General features: G+C 38.3%; 1 protein-coding gene across 1 annotated transcript; it reads left to right on the top strand.

Annotated features, from left to right (window-relative positions):
• Positions 1 to 367: 367 nt before the first annotated feature.
• Positions 368 to 25349, top strand: LOC126100289 (malate dehydrogenase, mitochondrial). The gene is made up of 7 exons (XM_049910896.1): positions 368 to 527; positions 668 to 862; positions 1412 to 1579; positions 8508 to 8633; positions 23975 to 24112; positions 24463 to 24654; positions 24789 to 25349. The coding sequence occupies exons 1-7, from the start codon at positions 450 to 452 to the stop codon at positions 24915 to 24917; spliced, it is 1026 nt and encodes a 341-aa protein (XP_049766853.1). The 5' UTR covers positions 368 to 449; the 3' UTR covers positions 24918 to 25349.
• Positions 25350 to 25572: the final 223 nt, after the last annotated feature.

The following is a 25572-nucleotide window of genomic DNA, read 5'->3' as shown; positions in this document are numbered from 1 at the left end:
TAGCGCCATCTGGTTTCCCCCTTCAAGCTAGAGAAGTTTCGTTCTTTGTAGTTTTTTTCGTTTACGCTTATTTCGTGAGATATTCGGCCTGGTCACGATCAATGGACCACCCTGTATATATAACCACTGCTTGGGAAACTCCAGAGCGCAGGCTGGTTAACGGAACTGACTCGTAATCTGCACAGACGCGAAAGAATGAACGACGTTGAAAGTCATCTCAGTTTTTTCGTACCAACTCGGTTAGAACTCGGTTTATGCAAACGTTCAACTCGGTAAGCTGAGTTCGCCCATCGCTATTTCCTATATTGTCTACTTCGTTGTCGACAACAATCGAATGTCGAACGATATTCTGATCGACGCTTGCGTGTAGGCTTCACTCCCTTCTCCTTGCAAGGTCGTCGGCTGTACTAGTTGGGCGAGTGTAGAATTACGTAGAAGTAAGAAAGAGAATGTTTTCTCGCGTAGTGAGACCCCAGACCGTGTCAGTTTTGCAAAATGGTGTTAGAAGTATATCCACATCGTCGCAGGTGAGAAATGAATGCATAGTTTCTAAATGGTGTATTTCTACGACGTGTGGGTCGTTCCTACCGGTTAAGAATATGACTTGTGTAAAAATTTAATTCTGGAATATGTTAAAAAAGCAAATTAACATTTTCTTTCTTTTCAGAGACATACTAAAGTGGCTGTCCTAGGAGCAAGTGGAGGAATTGGCCAGCCTCTGTCATTATTAATGAAACAGTCTCCTCTCGTATCAGAATTATCTCTCTACGATATTGTAAACACTCCAGGAGTTGCAGCCGACCTAAGTCACATTGAAACGCCAGCTAAAGTAAAGGGCTATGATGGTTCCAATCAGCTGAAGGTAATGCTTGTGTGCAGCGCTTTGAAAACTCTTATTTGCCATCTGGCAATTTAACCATTTAGGAAATACAAACAGATGTTATACGTGTCGTTAATTTCTGTATAGTTGAATCGTCACAGCAACGCATTTAACAATGGAAAAGAGTATTTGCCGAAGTTGGATGTTGTTATCTCTGTCTGAACACCGTAATATATATTGTTCAATACCGGAATTAAATTCCTCAAATGAGATTTTTAAAGTAATATACGAACTCTACAATTCAGGACTTCATAATATCCCACTTCGTCCAAATTCAGAATGGCCCTCACAGTATGTGGTTGACAGTGCAGTCACTATCAAGTGCACAAAACTGTTGCATGAAGAGGTCAGCACACTGTGTGTAGGCTCAGAGGTGTCTGTCCAGAATTTGTTCTACAAAGAATTTAAACAGTAAGATAGGACCCAGGCAATAACAACGTGATTGATGGTATATAAATTTAAACTGATCAGTGTTCTTAACAGTACTGTTGAAATTGCTTTAGATGCCTGCTGATAGCAGTATGTTTTCAGGATGCTCTGAAAGGTTGTGAGGTGGTGATCATCCCAGCTGGTGTACCAAGGAAACCCGGAATGACAAGAGATGACCTCTTCAACACAAATGCATCAATTGTGAGAGACCTTGCCCAGGCATGTGCTGAAGTGTGTCCAAAAGCTATTATTGGCATCATTTCAAACCCTGTAAGTAACTGACATCATGTAAGTAGAAGTAACTGACATCATGTAAGTAGAAGTAACTGACATCATGTAAGTAGAAGTAACTGACATCATGTAAGTAGAAGTAACTGACATCATGTAAGTAGAAGTAACTGACATCATGTAAGTAGAAGTAACTGACATCATGTAAGTAGAAGTAACTGACATCATGTAAGTAGAAGTAACTGACATCATGTAAGTAGAAGTAACTGACATCATGTAAGTAGAAGTAACTGACATCATGTAAGTAGAAGTAACTGACATCATGTAAGTAGAAGTAACTGACATCATGTAAGTAGAAGTAACTGACATCATGTAAGTAGAAGTAACTGACATCATGTAAGTAGAAGTAACTGACATCATGTAAGTAGAAGTAACTGACATCATGTAAGTAGAAGTAACTGACATCATGTAAGTAGAAGTAACTGACATCATGTAAGTAGAAGTAACTGACATCATGTAAGTAGAAGTAACTGACATCATGTAAGTAGAAGTAACTGACATCATGTAAGTAGAAGTAACTGACATCATGTAAGTAGCATTTTCCCAAAATTGAGTTGATTTAGTTTCTGGAAGGTCTTGCCTTCTGTCTTTTATGGTGTGCCTTTTAGGTGAAAAGATTTACTGCTTTACTTCATGATCATGTGACCAAACTGAATTAATGTATGGATCTAGTTCAAATATTGATAAAGTATTCTTAGTTATCTGAAAAGTTTATAAGTTATATGACATAACAAGAAACAATTCTCTTGGACATATCAGGCCAAACTTAAAATGTGAATCTTGAGATGTCAGTAATCTGATCTCTGTGTCGTCCTGAGTAACTATTTGAACTGTTTGGTGAATGTAGCCAAGCTTCTCATGACATCAAATTAATTGACTTCACTAACTTCCTTGAAGCTGTGCTGTTAATCACTGCCAAGTTCACTGTCCTTGCAAAATATAGTATAAATATGAGCTACTGGTTGCAATTTGAAAATCGCTTGTATTTTTTTTCTCCTTCCCAGTAGATCAGTGTGACAAATATGTGCACCACGCACACACAAAATCATCATCTCCATTGATTTGTAAATAAATTCCTTTCTATGGGGAGAATAGCGAGACAATTAACAAGCTGATAAATGATTAAAATATCAAATGATTTGTTTCTTTGCTGAAGATACATTGCCTTTGTGGTCTCCTCTTCTGTACCTAATTCTGTGCTTAAACAACTGTGAATGCTAGAGGAAGGTACTAGCAACAGATTCAACTGTAGTGTAGCAACATAATTTTCAACTTTCTACCATATTTAATGCAGTTTTCATCGCAAAAACTAAACGATGAATTCAGAAAACAAATATTGGATCATGAACATGTTGTGAGTATTATTACTGTGAAAAATGCAATGTGAATCCACTACATTAATTGGTGCCGTGGCTCATACTGCTTTTATTACAAAGTATTGCCTCCTTATTTTTCTTAAGTCTTATCAAGGTGTGGAATGAAAATGTTAATCAGATATTTATCGGAAGTTAAACGAGATATTTATACTAATCCGTAACTATTTGTAGTTCAAGCAAAAACTAAAATTATAGTAAATTGTCATATGCACTAAAATTGTGTCCCAGACTATGATTTAAACTGAACTCATGCAACACTCACAACCCATTTCATTCTCGTAGTACCTTTATATTTCATGGAATTATATACTTGGAAGGGAAGAAGACTAGAATTTAATGCCCTATTGCTGACGAGGTCATTGGAAATGGAGCACAAGCTTGGCTAGGGGGAAGGATGGGCAAAGAAATAGTCGATGCACTATGGAACCTCACCATTCTCCTCAAGTTATTTCAGGGAAATTGCGGAAAACGTAGAACTGGTTAGCCGGATTAGGATGTGAGATTCTGTTGTCCCAAATGAGAAAGCGGTGCCTTTACTGTGCCATCTCTCTCGGTAATTTAGATATTAACAGGTATAACACATGTATATAAAGCATTACAGAAACATCAAAGTTAAACAGGAAGAGGAACATAATTTGTGGTAAATTTGTTTAATAAAGACCATGTCAAAAGGACCAATGATTTTACTGAGAGGTGTATTACTTATTAGCCTTGTCGTATAGAGTCCTATAGTGAGTATCTGATTTCACTGTGATTCATTTAGTTTTTGTCAAGATCATGAAAATGTAAAATTACTTTTATTCATTCAAATATCTTGATTGTAAGGGAGCACGAAAGGGAAGCTGTGGTTGAAAAGGGAGTGAGACAGTTGCAGCCTATCCATAATGTTGTTCGGTCTGTACATTGAGCAAGCCGTAAAGGAATCCAAAGAAAACTTTGGAGTAGGTATTACAGTTTAGTTAGAAGATATAAAAATCTTGGGGGTTTGCCAGTGACATTGTAATTGTATCAGACAACAAAGAACTTGGAAGAGCAGTTGGAATGGATAGTGTTGAAAGGAAGATATAGGATGAACATCAACAAAAGCAAAACAAGGATAATAGAATGTTATTGAATTAAATCAGGTGATGTTGAGGGAGTTAGATTAGGAAACGAGACGCTTAAAGAAGTAGATGGGTTTTGTTATTTGATCAGCAAAATAACTGATTATGGCCAATGTAGAGTTAGTATAAAACATGCTGTCAATGGCAAGAACAGCATTTCTGTGTATTGTCGAATACAGATTTAAGTGTTAGGAAGTATTTTTAGACATATGTATGTAGTGTGTAGCCATGTATAGAAGTGAAGCATGACTGATAAACAGTTAAGATGAGATGAGAATGGAGGCTTTTAAAATGTGGTGCTACAGAAGATTGCTGAAGATTAGATGGGTAGGTTATATAATTTGTGAGGAGATGCTGAATGGAATTGGAGAGAAAAGAAATTTGTTGTGCAACCTGATTAGAGGGCATTGGTTGGTAATACATGATTTGGACATCAGGGATCACCAATTTAGTATTGTACAGAAGTGTGTGTGTGGGGGGGGGGGGGGGAGGTAAAAATAGCAGAGGGAGACCAAGAGATTACTCAGTAAATAGATTCAGGAGGTTGTAGGTTGCAGTAGTTTCTAAGAAAGAGACTTGCACAAGATACAGTAGGATGAAGAGCTGTATCAAATGGGTCTTTGGACAGGAGACCACAACAAGAAGCCACCATAAGTTCTCTGCAGACATGATCTTATTAGCATAATCTGACAAGAAATATGCCTCCAGTTCAGATTTAGGTTGCATTAGAGGTAACACAAAACACACTACTTTGGTATCTATTGCAACTAAGTAATGAGATTGAAGTGTGAATCATAGAATTGAGTTGTCAATAATATGCGAGGGTTATCTCAAAAGTAAGGTCTCCTATTTTTTTATAAGTACATAGAAATGTTTATTTCTACAATGACTCGCATCAGTTTACAGCTTGAACGTTTAGCTATTTTTCGGCATACTCACCATTTCTGTCGATGCATTTTTGTAGCTGCTGTGGTAGTTTATGTATGCTCATGTCATACAAGCTCGCCACCATGCTGTTCAGAAAGTTATGAACCTCTTCTTTCACCTCGTCATCGGAGCTGAATTGCTGGGACCACAATTAACGCTGACAGGTACTGTGAGACTCTGAAAAAACTCAAGCGGGCAATTCAGAACCGGAAAAGAGGAATGTTGAGTAAGGGTGTACACATTCTCCATGACAATGCTCGCCGCCACATCACTCGGCAAACCATTGCTCTGCTGCAACAGTTTCAGTGGAACATAATCAGCCACCCACCCTACAGTCCTGACTTTGTGCCCAGTGACTATCACCTGTTCCCTAGGTTAAAAGAACATTTGGCCAGAAAGCAATTCAGCTCCAACGACAAGGTGAAAGAAGAGGTTCATAACTTCTGAACAGTATGGCAGCGAGCTGGTATGACATGGGTATACAAAACCTGCCACAGTGTCTACAAAAATGCACGGACAGAAATGGTGATTGTCGAAAAATAGCTAAATGCTCAAGCTGTAAACTGATGTAGATTGTAGAAATAAACAGGTCTATGTACTTATTAAAAAAAAAATAGGAGACCTTACTTTTGGGATTACCCTTGTATTTTCATTATATTATGATACTGATCTCGCCTTCAGTTGCAGAGGTACAGAGTGGTACCATGGTTAAGTCATTTTCACATATGTCCCATAACAGTATTTTAGACATTAATATTGTGGAACTTTTCTGTCAGCTAGAGAAATGCCCAACAATCTTTCTAAGCATCTAATTTTTTGCCTTTGACCTTCAGTCTGAATGCTCTCCAAGCTTCGGTACAAAACACTTTCACATACTGCACAGAAAAATTCGAGGGTTAATCAGTATTCCAGCTGCTTTGAAATTAATTTCAGATCATTGTTCCCACTATAACTGTTTCATTGGCTTCCCAGTTACGGATTCATGAACATAGGGATGGAAATAGGTTGTTGACAAACTGTACTTTTGATTGATGTCAGTTTTACCAGTCTGTGGCTGCTGGATTAATTTTTGTTTGCTTACACAGTCTGTTCCATGTAGAGGAGAGGGCATAAGTTGTAAATGGTGAGATTACCAGGACATTTCAACTTTTGGTGAGTTCCATGTTTGCTGCATTATAATGCCAGGATTTTTTGTCACAGGTATTTGCTTTGTTTGATCACTGTATTTGTTTCTGAAATGTTGCTTCTCCAGAAGTTATTTCTTAGATTCAAATTAAATGTTGTTCAGTATTCAATTTGCAGTTAGCTCTGTTTCGCGACTTCTGTGTGCTGTGCGAATTAAATGCTTACGCTGAGATGTATCTATGGCTGTAATGTGTATGTACTCTTGACATATAAAGTTAGCTCTCAATGGATGTTCATGAAAGAGAGTTTCTCAAGTGATGTCTTGTTATAACTGATTCATGTTGTCCAAACATGATGTAAATTTTTTTCATCTTTTAATCTGCAGAGAAGTTCTTGCTTTTTTGAAACTGCAAGGTACAATAAAACAGTGCCTTGTCCATTTTGGACCTTGCATTTGAATGACTGTGTTCTTACCTTCTGACCATCCATGACTCATGATCTCTGCTCATAGCATCAATTCTATCAGAAGCAGTCTCCTACATTTCAAACTTCACAGAAGCTGCCTTGTGTGCTGGACTAGCACTTCTGTGAGAAAGGATGGACTTCTCTGTGAGAAAGGATGGACTTTGCCACATTGTGAGGGCTGTTGCTGGAATTGGTATCTCACTATAGCTGGACTTGGTCAGCACACTTTTAATCGGTCAGGCAGTTTAAAGTGTTGCCCACTGGTGCCATTTCCTTCTGATATCCTCTCTTCCAAGTGCAACTCCTGCAGATTGTGGAGAAGTATCTGTGCAGAAGAAGAAGAAGAAGAAGAAGAAGAAGAAGAAGAAATGTTAACAGAACTAAGGCTAAAAGGCCAAGTGTTGTGCTTGGATAGGTATTGGTGAGAGCACTGACTATAGAGTGCAAGATTCTGGATTGGAGTCCCAGTGTGGTGCACAGTTTTAATATTTCTTATCACTGTCTGTGTAAACTACTGCTGCTATACTGTAGTGGAAGGGAGCAAAAACTTGTAAATGAAACAAAACTTAATTTTTTTTGATGAGGCAAAAATTTTGCAGTATTGGGCCAAACACAACAAAACCACTTTGGTCATTCATAATAATCTGTAGTATTGAGTGAAAGTAACTGACAGGTCCAATTTTACAAAAGAGTAAAAGCCTGTTAATGTTTATCCAATTTTAAATTGCTTCCCTGTGAATAAATTTGTGCCCAACATGTAGCTGTCTCTTCAACACACATGGACACAATATTCTAGAATTCTCTCTTGCCTATTACATCTGGACACTTGGAGGTTTAGAAGGTAATACAGTGGTTTTTTCCACACATGTTGTTAAAGTTCTTGTGATTCTGCAGCTCTAAAAGCAAAACATAACTTGACCTTGTGGTAATTGGAGTTCAGTGTTAATGGAATTAAAACAGTGTGTTTGGATAGCTGCTGCTCTTTTGACTCTTCTGCTATTCATAAAATAATCCAAACTTGTGCCTTAAATATCAGCTTCTGTTTCTTGTTGCTATCTCGGCAATCATGGAATCAGACTATCTGTAAGTAACACCATTTAAGGCCATAATAATTGTTTAATAAGCTGAGACCATTGGTCAGACTGTCTTTAGTAACTCCATATTTTATTCATTCTGCTCTTGTACAATTTAGGATTAAATAGTGTTTAAAAATACACTAAAATGTGAGTTGTTAATCTTCTCACTGATATCACAAGAGCAGCAGTTTTGTTGTGGCTGTCGATCAAGAGGTGAACTTACTTCCTGCATAGAGGTCATTTGTGAAAAGATTTCTTGCGTAGGTCCAGAAACAACAACAACAACAACAACAACTTACAGAATTGTAAAGTTGTTAGGTTATACTGAAAAAAATGTGGCCAAAGGTGAGAGGCAAGAGAGTGTAAAATGAATTTTAGGTTGCTTTGAAACCCATTGTTAGGAATTATTTCAGTATCTATGTTAGAGATACATACATGTAATGTGTATCCATGAATTACAGGAAAGCACTGTTAAAATTTCAGTTTTAGACTCAAAGAAGTTGAAAATTTTCTGTTTCCTTGATTGACGCATCAGATTATTGATTATTGAACAGGTACATTTTTATTATCTTCATATTTGTATAAAATTTGTTGTCTAGAAGCTGTTCCTTTTTAGTAGCAATTGCAAACATGAAGCACAAATCTAAACAAAGAAAAAATCAAGCTTGTTTTAACACAAAACATGTTTAATTGTTGGTTTTCTTTGACAGTGGCAAGTTTCATGAAGGATAATCATAATACACTTCCCATCTATTGTGTCTGCATGTTTAATGGCCAAACACATTATCACAAAGCATGTTTTTTTTTTTTACATATTAAAATTACTTTCCTATTGCAGGTAAACAGCACTGTACCTATTGCTTCAGAAGTTCTACAAAAAGCGGGAGTCTACGATCCCAACAGGGTGTTTGGAGTTTCAACTTTAGATGTTGTACGAGCAAACACCTTTATTGCAGAAGCCAAGGTTTGTTGCCAGATTCAAGATTCAAAATACTCTTATTGTACAACATTCCATGGTAGCTAGGAATAACTGGTTGTGTAGACAACAAATGTTTTTATGTCCAGAATCTTATAGAGAAATCAAAGGATATTTTTGTTACACTTGCAGTAGAGCTAAACTAAACTGCAGTTATGTAATTGAAAGTTATGGTACTGTGTAAAAGGAGATAAGTACTTCTGAATGTGCAATAAGTTGACTGCAGTATTATTTCACATGGGGTGAATACATTTTGGTAAGCTTATCAGGAGTTGCCAGGCGATCACTGTTGTGGAGAGAAGGATGGTAAGACTACATTATAGTGATTAACAACTGCGCTAACCTTGGTTATTAGTGAAGAAGTGGATGGTCCATCATACAAGCTATAGGTGCCAAGTTCTTTGCTGTGTTTTTAATTGGAACCCATTCAAATTTCATTCTCAGTCAGTTTCCATAACATTGTTGTCGGGCCGGCCAGTGTGGCCGAGCAGTTCTAGGCGCTTCAGTCTGGAACCGCTACAGTTGCAGCTTCGAATCCTGCCTCTGGCATGGATGTGTGTGATGTCCTTAGGTTAGTTAGGCTTACGTAGTTCTAAGTTTTAGGGGACTGACGACCTCAGCAGTTAAGTCCCATAGTGCTCAGAGCCATTTGAACTGTTGTCATGTGCTGCATATTAATCTCAAATGTACAGATCAACATTATTACATTCTCTGTTGCTTGTTCTGTTAACCCTTCTCTATGCTAAGATTCATGCAAGCTTCTAATCATGTTAAGCAATTTTAGATAAAAACTTTGGTTATTTCAGCGTAGTTAAATTATTTGAAGAAATGTTTGTCTGAATTTTTTTGTTGCATTGTATTCCAGATTAGCTCAAAACAGTTCAGATTAGTGGTATAATGGGAGCCTCTGAGCAGCAAACCACCTTACGCAGTTTGCGTTTGCCTTAAAAATAGGCTTCATCTGCTTTAAAAATAGGCTCCAGCTTACTATAAAACACAATTTGTGTAAGCTGATTTCTCGCTAAACTTGTTTAAAAACTGATTTTGTTCTGAATGAGCCAGTCATTTACTTTCTGAGGGTTGCAATAGTGGGGCTCTGTCTGACCAGTATGATACAGCATGTTATCATGAATAATAATAATAATAAAAAAAGAATAGGCCTCCGGTATGTTCTGCCAGTCGTAAAAGGTGACGAAAAGAACAAACCACTAATAGGGCTACCCCCCCCCTTTTAGTGTGGTTACTTGGTTCAGGACAGAACTAAAGAAGCCTCGGACAAGCGCCGTCATGGTCGGGGATGACGCTTGAACCCTATACCCGCCCACAATGGTAACGACACTGCTAGCCAACTGGAAAAGGATTTAAATCCAAATAGAGGTGTTTTGCAGGATATGCTTCCTGCAACTACCCTGGAAGGAAAACAAAGACAGAGGATGAGATGGTCAGATGAAGTTAATCAACACCTCATGTTCTGTTATTACCAAGCAACAAACCTAGGAACCAACACAACTGGATACAGATCACAAGTATACACAACATTTATTACCAGATACCCAGAATTAAAATTTTTAGCAGAACAACGACTAGCTGATCAGATCCGTGTAATAATAAAAAATAACAGGATACCCCAGTCAGAATTAGAAAACAACAAACAACAAGTACAACAAGTACAACAAATACCAGAACAAAATAATGTGCAATCAGAAGAAGAAGAAAATACAGTAATGGACTCAAACATCCCAGAGCAAACAAAGACCAACACACATCAATTAAACAATCAGAGGAAAACGACATCTTAAGACAGCCACCAGAACAAGCACAAATAGAACACGAAGTGACACACATGTTATAGAAGAGAAATTTCAACTGACATATATAGAATACAAAGACACAAATACAGACATTAGACCATTCTTGCATAGACCACCAAATAACCCACAAGTTGAAACAACAACAACAATAACAACTGTCAACACAATCATACACAACAAAATAAATGAAAACACAACTATGGAAGAGTTACAACTACTGATTTATATAGGAGCACTCACTACACTAAATATACATACTAGGCAGAGATCAGAACCAACCAACACACCGAAGAAACCCACAAAACCAGCATGGCAACACAGGCTACAGACAAGAATAGAAAAACTGAGAAAAGACGACGGACAGCTAACACAATTTATAAGAAATGAAATGTCAGAAAAAAAAACGAAAAAGGTTAGGTAAAATCTCACAACAAGAAGTGATAGAGCAATTAGATGAAAAGAAGCAGAAATTACAAGCATTGGCCAAATGACTTAGAAGATACAAAAAAAGTGGAAATAGAAGGAAACAAAACCAAACATTGAACACAAACCAAAAGAAATTTTACCAGACAATAGATAACACACACATTAAAGTAGACAATCCACCAAGCATAACAGACATGGAACACTTCTGGAGCAAAATATGGTCAAACCCGGTACAACATAACAGGCATGCACGGTGGATACAAGCAGAAACAGACACATACAAGATGATACTGCGGATGCCTGAAGTGATAATTTTGCAACATGAAGTCACCCAAGCAATTAATTCTACTCACAATTGGAAAGCCCCCTGGAAAAGATAAAATAGCAAATTTCTGGCTAAAGAAGTTCACCTCAACACATTCACATCTAACTAAATTATTTAACATATATCTAGTGTGTGTGTGTGTGTGTGTGTGTGTGTGTGTGTGTGTGTGTGTGTGTGTGTGTGTGTGCTCGCGAGCGAGCGTGCGTATACCTGTCGTTTTTTACTAAAGATAACAGAAGTATTCAGCAATGATATAAATATGGCTTTTGGAACAGACAAATGTAAGAAAAATAGCATAGTCAAGGGAAAACACACTAAACAAGAAGATTACATATTGGATAACCACAGTGACTGCATAGAAGCGATGGAAAAACAGATGCCTATAAATATCTAGGATACAGACAAAAATAGGAATAGATAATACAAATATTGAAGAAGAACTAAAAGAAAAATATAGACAAAGACTAACAAAAATACTGAAAACAGAATTGACAGCAAGAAACAAGACAAAAGCTATAAGTACTTACGCTATACCAATATTGATCTACTCATTTGGAGTAGTGAAATGGAGTAACACAGACCTAGAAGCACTCAATACACTTACACGATCACAATGCCACAAATATAGAATACATCACATACATTCAGCAACAGAAAGATTCACATTAAGCAGAAAGGAAGGAGGAAGGGGATTTATCGACATAAAAAACCTACATTATGGACAGGTAGATAATTTAAGAAAATTCTTTCTAGAACGAGCAGAAACTAACAAAATACACAAAGCAATCACTCATATAAATACATCGGCTACACCACTGCAATTTCATAACCACTTCTACAACCCTTTAGATCACATAACATCAACAGATACAAAGAAAGTAAATTGGAAAAAGAAAACACTACATGGCAAGCACCCGTATCATCTAACACAGCCACACATCGATCAAGATGCATCCAACACATGGCTAAGAAAAGGCAATATATACAGTGAGACGGAAGGATTCATGATTGCAATACAGGATCAAACAATAAACACCAGATATTACAGCAAGCATATTATTAAAGATCCCAATACCACAACAGATAAATGCAGACTTTGCAAACAACAAATAGAAACAGTAGATCACATCACAAGCGGATGTACAATACTAGCAAATACAGAATACCCCAGAAGACATGACAATGTAGCAAAAATAATACATCAACAGCTTGCCTTACAACATAAACTTATAAAACGACACGTTCCCACATGCAAGTATGCACCACAAAATGTACTGGAGAATGATGAATACAAATTATACTGGAACAGAACCATTATAACAGATAAAACAACACCAAATAACAAACCTGACATCATACTCACCAATAAAAAGAAGAAATTAACACAACTAATCGAAATATCCATACCCAATACAACAAATATACAAAAGAAAACAGGAGAAAAAATTGAAAAATACATCCAACTGGCTGAGGAAGTCAAGGACATGTGGCATCAGGATAAAGTTGACATTATGCTAATTATACTATCAACTACAGGAGTCATACCACACAATATCCACCAGTACATCAATGCAATACAGCTACATCCAAACTTATATATACAACTACAGAAATCCGTAATTATTGATACTTGTTCAATCACCCGAAAGTTCCTAAATGCAATATAACATATACCGTACAGTTAAAAGGAAGTGACGCTTTATCAAGGTCCGCATTACTTTCCATTTTTAACCAGACTTAACGTCTGAGAAAAGAAAGAAATAATAATAGTACTACTACCAGATGGGGTGATAATTTGCATTTGTATCATAATGATTACCTTGGAATTGAGATTTATAATCGTAAATAGACTGTACTCCTGCTGTGTAACACATTGCTTCTCCGTTGTGGACAATAGTTCTGTGGCCTGCACAGCTGTTTGTCATCACACAGGGAACTCCATGCTGCTAGCATTTTTTTCATGGTATAATGTGTGTACATCCATGTTTCATCCTGAGTAGTACTGTTCTATTTGTCTACTTTTCATTATTTGTGGTTGCTCTCAAGTATTCCACATGCTTGGTAACAATACAGGAACATTGTTAGGATTGTTATCTTATTTTTACATTTTTAAATGAAATTCAGTCCCTTTCAGAAATGTTTCCTTTTCCCGTAAAAATTTCAGTTTTTCAAAATATGAGCAACCGTCTCAATGTTTGAATTTCCTTCTTTAGCTCATACGACTCAAAGCAATTTCTTCGAATAAATACTTCATCAAAGTCATGTAAAGAAACTATTCTCCTGCTGTTTATTTTTTTTCCTGGCAAAGTTCTAAAATGTAGAATATAAGCTCTTTACCACCCGAATGTGGATGTATTGTTTGTTGCTCGTGATTATTTGTGATTATGGATGACACCACATTGAACTGGTGTTGATAGTTCATGAGGACATGTGGAACCATTTGACAGTATATGCACAACTGACCTGAAAGCATTGGCAGTGTGATGTGTTTTCAATGGCCACCACTTTGTTTCCTGTAACATCATAGTGTGTTCCCAATAATGGCCACAGAGGCAAAGTGCAATACTGTTGTGGTTAGGTAGTAGTTTGATATTGATTTACGTTGTAGATAAAGATTTACACCTGCGGTACACTAACAGTTTGATACTGTAGAACTGATGTTGAATAGTCATGGACTTCTACCAGACATTAAATTCTTGTTGGAAACTCAATCAAGGAAATATTTAATGTTTTGCTGTACCGAGTTACAATACCATTCACTATCAATAAACCAATAAATAAAAATAAAATGTTTAATCCAGAGATCAGGGATTGAGCCTTGGAAAATGGCAACTGAAGCACAATCTGACTACAGTTTCCCATGTGACAGAATTACTATTACTTTAGCATTCAAAGCTGCTTTAATGTAGTTGATAACTGTACAAAATTTTGGAGACAGCAGGATAACTAAAGCTGCGGTTAACCTGGTGTAAGAGATACCAAAAGATTTGCATGGTTCATCAATAAACTGCAATTGATAAACCATATTACTTCTGGTGTGTTATTTTTGCTGCTTTCTGTGTGTGCATGGTATCGGTGATTGTTATTGGTAGACAAGGACTCGTCAAGTTGGCTCTTTCATAAATGTCATTTGCAAATGAAATGAAATTTCCTCCATCTGTTTCATAACTTTTTATAGAGAGATTGAATAATTTTATCTGGGTTTTATTAGTGCCATAATCAAATTTTGTCAGGTGTTTATACTTAAGACAACTTTCCATACATGTCAGACTTCTATTATTTGTACCTGAAAATTCCATTGTTTGACTTCAACTATTTACTACTAATGTATACATCAGTGTGACTGAATTTGACAAAAACTTTCAATTACCTTCTCAGCATTAAAAAATTATTTCAATTGTACTGATATTGGTGTGGTTGAACCATCTTGTAAAATTGTGTTAAAGTTCAAATTGTGCAAGCATTGAGTACATTTTTTTTTTTTTTTTTTTTTTTTTTTTTTTTTTTTTTTTTTTCCAAGGCTGCACTGTTACATAAATCTCACATTAGTGAGCAAATTGCTGGTTTTCTGAAACAATCTGTTTTGTTACTATACCTGTCAATTAAAACCTTCATGCATTTTGACACCACTGAATTCCTCTCTGCTGTAGATTCATTGTAAGCCCACATCTGAAATTACAAAATTGAGCTTCTGGTCCTCTTTCATGATGAAACTAAGTTGCTGACAAATTTAATTGGAGATCTCTCTTTCAGGCTTGAGCTCATGGTTATTCCAGCAGGAACAAACCATTTGCTGTTGAAGCTGTTATGCAATTCTGAATTTTGAATGTTCTTTCATGTGAGCAATACAGTAAATTTTTGTGCTCATATTATGAGACAGGGTCTTTTCCTAAATTCAACATTTGAAAAAAAATATGATTGTCTTGAATTTGTAGATTCAACTGTTTCTTGTGATGTCAGTGCTTTTACTTTATGTAATAGATGAAATCAGCTAGGCTGTCTTTCATTTACAGATGAAGTTTTCACAATGGAGGTCATGCATAGAATTCATTTGAAGAGTTCAGAAGGGTTACAGGGAGACCAGTAACAGTATCTTGGCTGAGTGCTAGGACGAATGTGGATAAGGAGTGGTTAGTGGGTAGCAAATATCATTGTGTTGCCAGTCACCATTATGCTTCCAGCCATTGGAGTGTGTATAGAGTGCTTTGACTAGGAACATCTACCTTATTTAAACTGCTGTTTGCTGAATCAGTTTGTAGACAAAACTGAATTGACTTTAAAATTGGACAGATACTCAACAGTTGTATACATTTGTGCAGGAGACAAATGAATACTAACAAAAATATGTTCACACAGGACATTTGAAATGCACCACAATGAGATGCTACTGTTCTGCAGCACTGTTGATTTCAAGGTTGGCTACAGTGTTAATCTGAAATGGTGAGAGTTCTGTGAATTCAGCTGTTAGGAGGTGATAGGTCGGCATATTGTTGTCATTTGGTTTGCTTATATTGTAAGCACTGTAAGAACTGAATGGCAGCAATTGATAATGGATGCAAATCACAGCTGTGACTCTGTTGAGAAACATGGATATAGAAGTTAGTGATCCACAGTTGGTTCATGAAGACAATAAGATGCTAATTTTAAGTTAATGGTGATTTATGAAGCACTGACCACAAACACCTGTGCAACAAGAAGAAAATTTGGTGTTAGAGGGGTAAAATTCACAGTTCCAGTCAGATGAAGAATAAATTAAAGAAAACTGTCTACATGCCAAACTTTCGGAGGACTGAGCTATTGGATCAGCAGGTTGCTCAGTATGTCAAAGCTTCCTGATGACTCGAGAAATTATCCTAATGAAGATGAAGATGCTGGGGCTAAAGAAAAATTTTAAGACAGCATGAGTTACAGAATCAAAAGTGAGTACTGGCTGGCGTGCAGGGATGAAGAAGAGTGTGGGACTTGTTATGATGCAAAATGCTAGCTCATTTTAGCATTTGATGAAAAACTATTTAACTGTCCTACCTCCCCCTAAACTACCTCAGTTGTTTCACTTCTTGTCCCTTGCCAGCTCCCTGAACAACCATAGCATTTTCAACGTGTCATTTTTTCCCCAGCTCCCCACATGTACCATGTTATTAATTCACTTAGCTTTCCACTCTTTAACTCTCCATGGATTGGCCAACCTTCTTAACGTCCCCGAGCCTTCACCACTGCCTGCCAGAGCAGCAGTAACTCATTACGAGAATCAGCCACAATTTTCAACCTCTCTTCTAAGGTACTCTCACCCATCCTGAATGATCTGTGTTATCCAAGGACCTCACTTTCAGCCCTAAACCTGCATGCGATCATACTGCTTAGGTGAAGCACCCCTTTGACAGTCCCTGTTGTAAGACTTGCCCTGTACACCCTCGTAGCATGACCTATAGCAGCTGTGTAACGGGCAAAACATATACTGTTAAAGAGAGAGCGACCTGTGAAACAACACGTTTTGTACCACTCTGTGAAACATCTCAAGTTATGTACCAGGTGTTGCGTAAGCACTCTTTGGCCTTCTACAGTGGTATGATTGCCACTGGGTTAATAGTTACGATGAATGGGCAGACAGAGGGTGTATCTGGCAGCACACAACTTCCTGTTGCAGAGTATGATCTGCAGCATGAGTTGTGACCTGCAGTGCCTAGTTAACCACATATCATCTGGATTCTTGCCTCATTAACAAATTTTTCAAAATTCTGCAGGTAAGCTGGTATTAGATGTTCTGGGTTCTTGGTACTCACCTGGCCTTAATTTACATAAATTTCGTTGGCCTTTATATTATTCCTCAGTAACTGTTCATTTTTTCACACCCTTTTAGTTTTCTATATCTTTTATATTCAACCTGTCATTTTTTCCCCAGCTCCCCACATGTACCATGTTATTAATGCACTTAGCTTCCACTCTTTAACTCATGTGCAATGTTTTGTTAGTAATCTGTCTTGCTTATTATCCTGTCCTCCACCTTTAAGCTCTCATATCTTCAAAACTTGGCTGGCACAGTCCCCAACAGTCAGTCAGTCCTTCTCAACCTGTCTGGTAGGTCTCCCCTAACTTGGGGTTCTGGCAGTTTTTTCTGTAACTCTGCATTTGTTAAACCTTGCCAGTCCTTTTCTTTCATACCTCATCAATGCCCTTAAGCCACTGGCTCTCTAACTTCATCCATCCAGTTATATTTTCAAAAATTATTTTCATTGATATACTTGCTTATCGCTGTCATATAAACAATATAAGAAAATGACACGACTATTTTCCAGGGGATAAGTTTATATGCCAACTAGCTCTGCAGATGACGAAGAATTGATCAAATGTATGATGAGATAAAAGAAATTATTGAGATAGTGAAGGGGACGAAAATTTAATAGTCATGACTGACTGGAATTAGATAGTACGAAAAGGGAGAGAAGGAAACCTAGTAGGTGAATATGGATTGTGGGGGTAAGAAATGAAAGAGGAATCTGTCTGGTAGAATTTTGCACAGAGCATAACTTAATCATAGCTAACACTTGGTTCAAGAATCATGAAAGAAGTTTGTATACATGGAACAAGCCTGGAGATACTAGAAGGTATCAGATAGATTATACAGGGTTATTACAAATGATTGAAGTGATTTCACAGCTCTACAATAACTTTATTATTTGAGATATTTTCACAATGCTTTGCACACACATACAAAAACTCAGTTTTTTACGCGTTCACAAATGTTCGATATGTGCCCCTTTAGTGATTCGGTAGACATCAAGCCGATAATAAAGTTCCTCCCACACTTGGCGCAGCATGTCCCCATCAATGAGTTCGAAAGCATCGTTCATGCGAGCTCGCAGTTCTGGCACGTTTCTTGGTAGAGGAGGTTTAAACACTGAATCTTTCACATAACCCCACAGAAAGAAATCGCATGGGGTTAAGTCGGGAGAGCATGGAGGCCATGACATGAATTGCTGATCATGATCTCCACCACGACCGATCCATTGGTTTTCCAATCTCCTGTTTAAGAAATGCCGAACATCATGATGGAAGTGCGGTGGAGCACCATCTTGTTGAAATATGAAGTCGGCGCTGTCGGTCTCCAGTTGTGGCACGAGCCAATTTTCCAGCATGTCCAGATACACGTGTCCGGTAACATTTTTTCGCAGAAGAAAAAGGGGCCATAAACTTTAAACTGTCAGATTGCACAAAACACGTTAACTTTTGGTGAATTGTGAATTTTCTGCACGAATGTGTGAGGATTCTCTACCGCCCAGATTCGCACATTGTCTCTGTCCACTTCACCATTAAGAAAAAATGTTGCTTCATCACTGAAAAAAAGTTTCGCACTGAACGCATCCTCTTCCATGAGCTGTTGCAACCGCGCTGAAAATTCAAAGCGTTTGACTTTGTCATTGGGTGTCAGGGCTTGTAGCAATTGTAAACGGTAAGGCTTCTGCTTTAGCCTTTTCCATAAGATTTTCCAAACCGTCGGCTGTGGTACGTTTAGCTCCCTGCTTGCTTTATTCGTCGACTTCCGCGGGCTACGCGTGAAACTTGCCTGCACGCGTTCAACCATTTCTTCGCTCACGCAGGCCGACCCGTTGATTTCCCCTTACAGAGGCATCCAGAAGCTTTAAACTGCGCATACCATCGCCGAATGGAGTTAGCAGTTGATGGATCTTTGTTGAACTTCGTCCTGAAGTGTCGTTGCACTGTTATGACTGACTGATGTGAGTGCATTTCAAGCACGACATACGCTTTCTTGGCTCCTGTTGCCATTTTGTCTCGCTGCGCTCTCGAGCGCTCTGGCGGCAGAAGCCTGAAGTGCGGCTTCAGCCGAACAAAACTTTGTGTTTCTACATATCTGTAGTGTGTCGTGACCATATGTCAATGAATGGAGCTACAGTGAATTTATGAAATCGCTTCAATCATTTGTAATAGCCCTGTATAATGGTAAGACAGAGATTCAGGAATCAGGTTTTATAAGACATTTCCAGGGGCAGATGTGGACTCTGACCGCAATCTTTTGGTCATGAACTGTAGATAAAACTGAAGGAACTGCAAAAAGGTGGGAATTTAAGGAGATGGGACCTGGATAAACTGAAAGAACCAGAGGTTGTACAGAGTTTCAGGAAGAGCATTAGGGAACGATTGACAAGAATGGGTAGCTTTTAGAGATTAAATAGAAATCCTTGGGTAACATAAGATATTGAATTTAATTGATAAAGGAGAAAATATAAAAATGCAGTTAATGAAGCAGGCAAAAAGGAATAAAAATGTCTCAAAAATGAGATTGACGGGAAATGCAAAATGGCTAAGCAGGGATGGCTAGAGGACAAATGTAAGAATGTAAAGGTGTATATCACTAGGGGTAAGATGCAGGGGCAGATCAGTTTGGATTCCGTAGAAATATTGGAACACGTGAGGCAATACTGACTTTACTACTTATCTTAGAAGAAAGATTAAGGAAAGGCAAACCTGTGTTTCTAGCATTTGTAGACTTAGAGAAAGCTTTTGACAGTGTTGGCTGGAATACTCTTTCAAATTCTGAAGGTGGCAGGGGTCAAATACAGGGAGCAAAAGGCTATTTACAATTTGTACAGAAACCAGATGGCATTTATGAGAGTCGAGGGGCATGAAAGGGAAGGAGTGGTTGGGAAGGGAGTGAGACAGGGTTGTAGCCTATTCCCAATGTTATTCAGTCTGTATATTGAGCAAGCAGTGAAGAGAACAAAAGAAAAATTCGGAGTAGGAATTAAAATCCATGGAGATGAAATAAAAAATGAGGTTTGCCGATGACATTGTAATTCTGTCAGACAGCAAAGGACCCGGAAGATAATTTGAACAGAATGGACAGTGACTTGAAAGGAGGATATAAGATGAACATCAACAAAAGCAAAATGAGGATAATGGAATGTAGTCGAATTAAATTGGGTGATGCTGAGGGCATTAGATTAGGAAATGACACTTAAAGTAGTGAATGTGTTTTGCTATTTGGGGAGCAAAATAACTGATGATGGTCGAAGTGGAGAGGATATAAAATGTAGACTGGCAATGGCAAGGAAAGCGTTTCTGAAGAAGAAAAATTTGTTAACATCTAATATACACTCCTGGAAATTGAAATAAGAACACCGTGAATTCATTGTCCCAAGAAGGGGAAACTTTATTGACACATTCCTGGGGTCAGATACATCACATGATCACACTGACAGAACCACAGGCACATAGACACAGGCAACAGAGCATGCACAATGTCGGCACTAGTACAGTGTATATCCACCTTTCGCAGCAATGCAGGCTGCTATTCTCCCATGGAGACGATCGTAGAGATGCTGGATGTAGTCCTGTGGAACGGCTTGCCATGCCATTTCCACCTGGCGCCTCAGTTGGACCAGCGTTCGTGCTGGACGTGCAGACCGCGTGAGACGACGCTTCATCCAGTCCCAAACATGCTCAATGGGGGACAGATCCGGAGATCTTGCTGGCCAGGGTAGTTGACTTACACCTTCTAGAGCACGTTGGGTGGCACGGGATACATGCGGACGTGCATTGTCCTGTTGGAACAGCAAGTTCCCTTGCCGGTCTAGGAATGGTAGAACGATGGGTTCGATGACGGTTTGGATGTACCGTGCACTATTCACTGTCCCCTCGACGATCACCAGTGGTGTACGGCCAGTGTAGGAGATCGCTCCCCACACCATGATGCCGGGTGTTGGCCCTGTGTGCCTCGGTCGTATGCAGTCCTGATTGTGGCGCTCACCTGCACGGCGCCAAACACGCATACGACCATCATTGGCACCGAGGCAGAAGCGACTCTCATCGCTGAAGACAACACGTCTCCATTCGTCCCTCCATTCATGCCTGTCGCGACACCACTGGAGGCGGGCTGCACGATGTTGGGGCGTGAGCGGAAGACGGCCTAACGGTGTGCGGGACCGTAGCCCAGCTTCATGGAGACGGTTGCGAATGGTCCTCGCCGATACCCCAGGAGCAACAGTGTCCCTAATTTGCTGGGAAGTGGCGGTGCGGTCCCCTACGGCACTGCGTAGGATCCTACGGTCTTGGCGTGCATCTGTGCGTCGCTGCGGTCCGGTCCCAGGTCGACGGGCACGTGCACCTTCCACCGACCACTGGCGACAACATCGATGTACTGTGGAGACCTCACGCCCCACGTGTTGAGCAATTCGGCGGTACGTCCACCCGGCCTCCCGCATGCCCACTATACACCCTCGCTCAAAGTCCGTCAACTGCACATACGGTTCACATCCACGCTGTCGCGGCATGCTACCAGTGTTAAAGACTGCGATGGAGCTCCGTATGCCACGGCAAACGGGCTGACACTGATGGCGGCGGTGCACAAATGCTGCGCAGCTAGCGCCATTAGACGGCCAACACCGCGGTTCCTGGTGTGTCCGCTGTGCCGTGCGTGTGATCATTGCTTGTACAGCCCTCTCGCAGTGTCCAGAGCAAGTATGGTGGGTCTGACACACCGGTGTCAATGTGTTCTTTTTTCCATTTCCAGGAGTGTAGATTTAAATGTCAGAATGTCGTTTCTGAAAGTATTTGTGTGGAGTGTAACCATGTATGGAAGTGAAACATGGACGAGTTTAGACCACATAACTGGGGAGGTATTGAGTAGAATTGGGGAGAAGAGAAATTTGTGGCACAACTTGACTAGAAGAAGGGATCAGTTGGCAGGACATGTTCTGAGGCATCAAGGGATCACCAATTTAGTACTGGAGGGCAGTGTGGAGGGTAAAAATTGTAGAGGGAGACAAAGAGTACACTAAGCAGATTCAGAAGGATGTATGTTGCAGTAGGTGCTGGGAGATGAAGCAGCTTGCACAGGATAGAGTAGCGGAGAACTGCATCGAACCAGTCTCAGGACCGACTTCGGCGACTACGACGACTACGACGACATCGAAAAATGAGCAATGACGTTCACACCTGTTTCTTTTGGCCTACCAGGGTTATTATTGATGTGAAGGACATTAAATATTCAGAGAAGAATTTCTGACAATGAGAAGACAATAATAATGCTAGTACTGGGTGCATTACCAGATGGATGGAAACCTCCCTTCGTATGTTATCCTTCTCAGGAAAAAGATCTGCAGTACTTATCTTAAGATACTAAAAAAAGTGATAGCTGTCAAATGACCTGACACCAGAAGGTTGTTTGGAACACAATACTAGGGTCTTCAAACAACAGTGCTGAATTCTTTCAGGGAGTACCTCATCCAGGAAGTTAAGGGTCGGATGAGAAAGAATACCCCAGACATGATAATAGTTCCTGGTGGCATGATGTCACAACTTCCAAGCGATGATTGTTGTGAACAGATATTTTAAGGTTCACTTGTAAGAGGTTTACAGTAGTTTCTTCTTGGAGACTATGCACTTCATTCAAGGAGGAGGAAGTTACAGACACACTCAGCATCTATGCTGGGCTGGTGGATCATTAATGCCTGGGGCAGTATTTTAAGTGAATCTGTTTTGAAATGATTTATAAAGTACTGTGTGCCCAGTGTTAAAGATGGCTCAGAAACTAAAATTCTGTGGGTGGAATGTCAGGAAAAACAATAAAGAGTATGTAAATAAGTTATACACAACAATAAAGAGTATGCTTACAAATGAAGATTTATATTTTTATTATTATTAAAAGTGATACTACAGATATGTCTTGGATAGTAAACAAAAAAGGAAGTGAAGGTAGAAATTAATGTAGAACATTTCTTACTGTTTGTCTATATTTTGATAAGACAGAGATATAAAACAATAAATGCCATAAGTTTGAGAATAGGTAGAATATTAACCCTTTTAACCTAGTACTTAACATCAGTAAGACAGAATCTAATTTAATTTAGTCTGAATATATTAAAAACAAAAATTTATCAAGAAGCCAGTTAAAAAAAGGTGTGGTATGATATTCATGGTAGTCTTAGTCAGATAAATGGTACCTTGAGAAGGCCAAAGGTGCTGAAATAAGGTAATTGGTGAATAATGAAGTGGAAATGCTTATTTCAAAATAAAAGAACAGGAAAATGGCTTCATTTTAGAAATTTACAGTGATTGTGGACTCAGGCATCAACTTCTTTTAGAGCATGTTCCTTTTTGGGTCTTAAGAGAATTTAAAACAGTACATCATAACTTATTTCCTGTTGATATTGTAATCTGATTTCTAATGCATCTAAGGTGCAGCAACAGTTAAATCTTGTATATAATTGTTTTTGTGACTGCAGTCAAATAAAGAAGTTAGTTAGTTTTGTTTATAATATGGCAGCAGTCACACACAAATACAAAAATTAAGAACATTTTTAATTTAGGAGTTGTTGATTGAAAGGAATTATACTGCACATTTCCTGGAGTAAAAGACTACTTCACTGTACTTGATATTTCCTCCAGACTCTGTGTTACTATGATAGAGAAAGCAATGTGTTGAAGAAGCTAGCAGTCTTTTAATGTTTGCTGTTAATGCAGATGTAATCACCTGTAGTCCCTTCTTTTTTTATTTTAATTTCATTTTGATGATTTTTAGTTTTTTCTAGTCTTTCATCTAAGTCTTCGTGTAAATAGAGCATATGATTCACAGCTAGCATGTTTTTCCAGTTCTGTACAAATTCATAGTATGTTAAAAACAGAAATGCAGGATAATATATTTAAGGCATAGAATCTCAAACGTTCCTACCAACATTTTTATGTTATGACAAATGTTTAGTGTTGTTGAAAAGCTATGACTCGAAAGTGTAACACTGAAACTTTTACAACAGGGTCTGGACCCGACAAAGGTGAATATCCCGGTGGTGGGAGGTCACTCTGGAGTCACTATCATTCCTCTTATCTCTCAGGCAACTCCCAGTGTGGACTTCCCAAAGGATAAACTCAAAGCTCTTACTGAAAGAATACAGGTAATTAAAGTATGAAGCTGTGAAAGGACACACATTTTAATAAAGAAAAACAGCTAATTTTTATTGTACATATTGTTAGTTCATAATTCATTAAAAATTTAAAGAAAACTATAAAGAAATTATAAAAGCATACAGTGATTGCAGAACAGCATGCCTTGAGATGACTAAACTTCACTAAAAGTTGAGAAATGAGATTAATTATAATTTGTGAAGGAATTATCTAATATTAATTAAAATTTAAATTCTCTGCCAAATCTAAGCAATTTGTTGTTGGGCATTCATGAATCGTGTTGGCCTGCCAACTATTGTCACCCTGTGTTTTTCATGAACATTATTACATTATCCTTCAGGAGGCTGGCACAGAAGTGGTGAAAGCAAAAGCTGGTGCTGGTTCAGCAACACTTTCAATGGCATATGCAGGTGCTCGCTTTGCATTTTCAGTGATCAGAGCCCTCAAGGGAGAACAAAATATCGTTGAATGTGCCTATGTCCGATCAAATGTTACAGAGGCAAAATACTTTGCAACACCTTTACTTCTTGGGGTGAGTAAAAGTCCATCAGTATAACAAAATGAATAGAATACACAGGGTACATCAATTAATGGGTACTAATTTAACAAATCAGTTGTGGTTTCCTATTCTGATTTTTTTTATATAGTCAAAAATTATTTTTGTAGCCTGGTGGTATACAGAAGAACCTTGGTCTTGGGAAGCTGTCTGACTTCGAGAGTGAGCTGCTAAAGGCAGCAATACCAGAACTAAAGAAGAACATACAGAAGGGAGAAGATTTTGTAAACAAGAAGTAAATTACTACCTTGGGAACAAACCATGATGTAGATTTGTAAAAGTGATGTGATACTAATATTGTTGCTGCTGTGTGGAATGATGTATGTGAGGCTGTGTATGTTGCCGGTGTAGAAGTGTTACACTGTTAACACTAAAAAAAGAATAGAAACTGCCTAGTATTAAAATCGGTGCGATTAGACTAAAAAGTTTAAAATATATTGTTCATAAATTGTGTAGTTTTATACACCATTTATTTCCTAATTTATGTGCTTCTTGTTAAAGATCTAAAATATCTCCTCTGATGTTTTTATTTTTCATTTTATAGTATTTTGCAATGTGTTAAAACATGCATTTATAGGCACCAGAGTGGAAATGACACTGAAGGAAATGCAGCTGTCTTGCCAAGTTTGTCATGGTGTCAGTTTGTTACAATAAAATGATATTGAAGTGGGTATGCACAGTTGTATTTTATAACTTCTACAAACAATATTGAGTCAGGTGTAAACACACCCCAATTAGTTTATGGATTTTATTGTGCAGATATAGATTTTCTTAATACATATACAAATTTCGTGAGTAACATTGGATTACAGTGCTGCAGGAAAAATCAGCCTTAAATTGTCAGTGTTCCTGGTAGTTAATTGATACAAATTTGAGAATAATATTACCTCTTTG

This window comes from Schistocerca cancellata, chromosome 9 (assembly GCF_023864275.1).
Source record: "Schistocerca cancellata isolate TAMUIC-IGC-003103 chromosome 9, iqSchCanc2.1, whole genome shotgun sequence".
NCBI lineage: Eukaryota > Metazoa > Arthropoda > Insecta > Orthoptera > Acrididae > Schistocerca > Schistocerca cancellata.
This window is presented reverse-complemented; position numbering and strand designations above follow the sequence as displayed.

Bases quoted from the DNA above. Each gene is read 5' to 3' on its own strand.
- LOC126100289 (XM_049910896.1), top strand. From the start codon at position 450: ATGTTTTCTCGCGTAGTGAGACCCCAGACCGTGTCAGTTTTGCAAAAT. The intron at 528-667 runs GTGAGAAATGAA...CTTTCTTTTCAG, and splicing joins GTATATCCACATCGTCGCAG to AGACATACTAAAGTGGCTGT. The intron at 8,634-23,974 runs GTTTGTTGCCAG...CTTTTACAACAG, and splicing joins CCTTTATTGCAGAAGCCAAG to GGTCTGGACCCGACAAAGGT.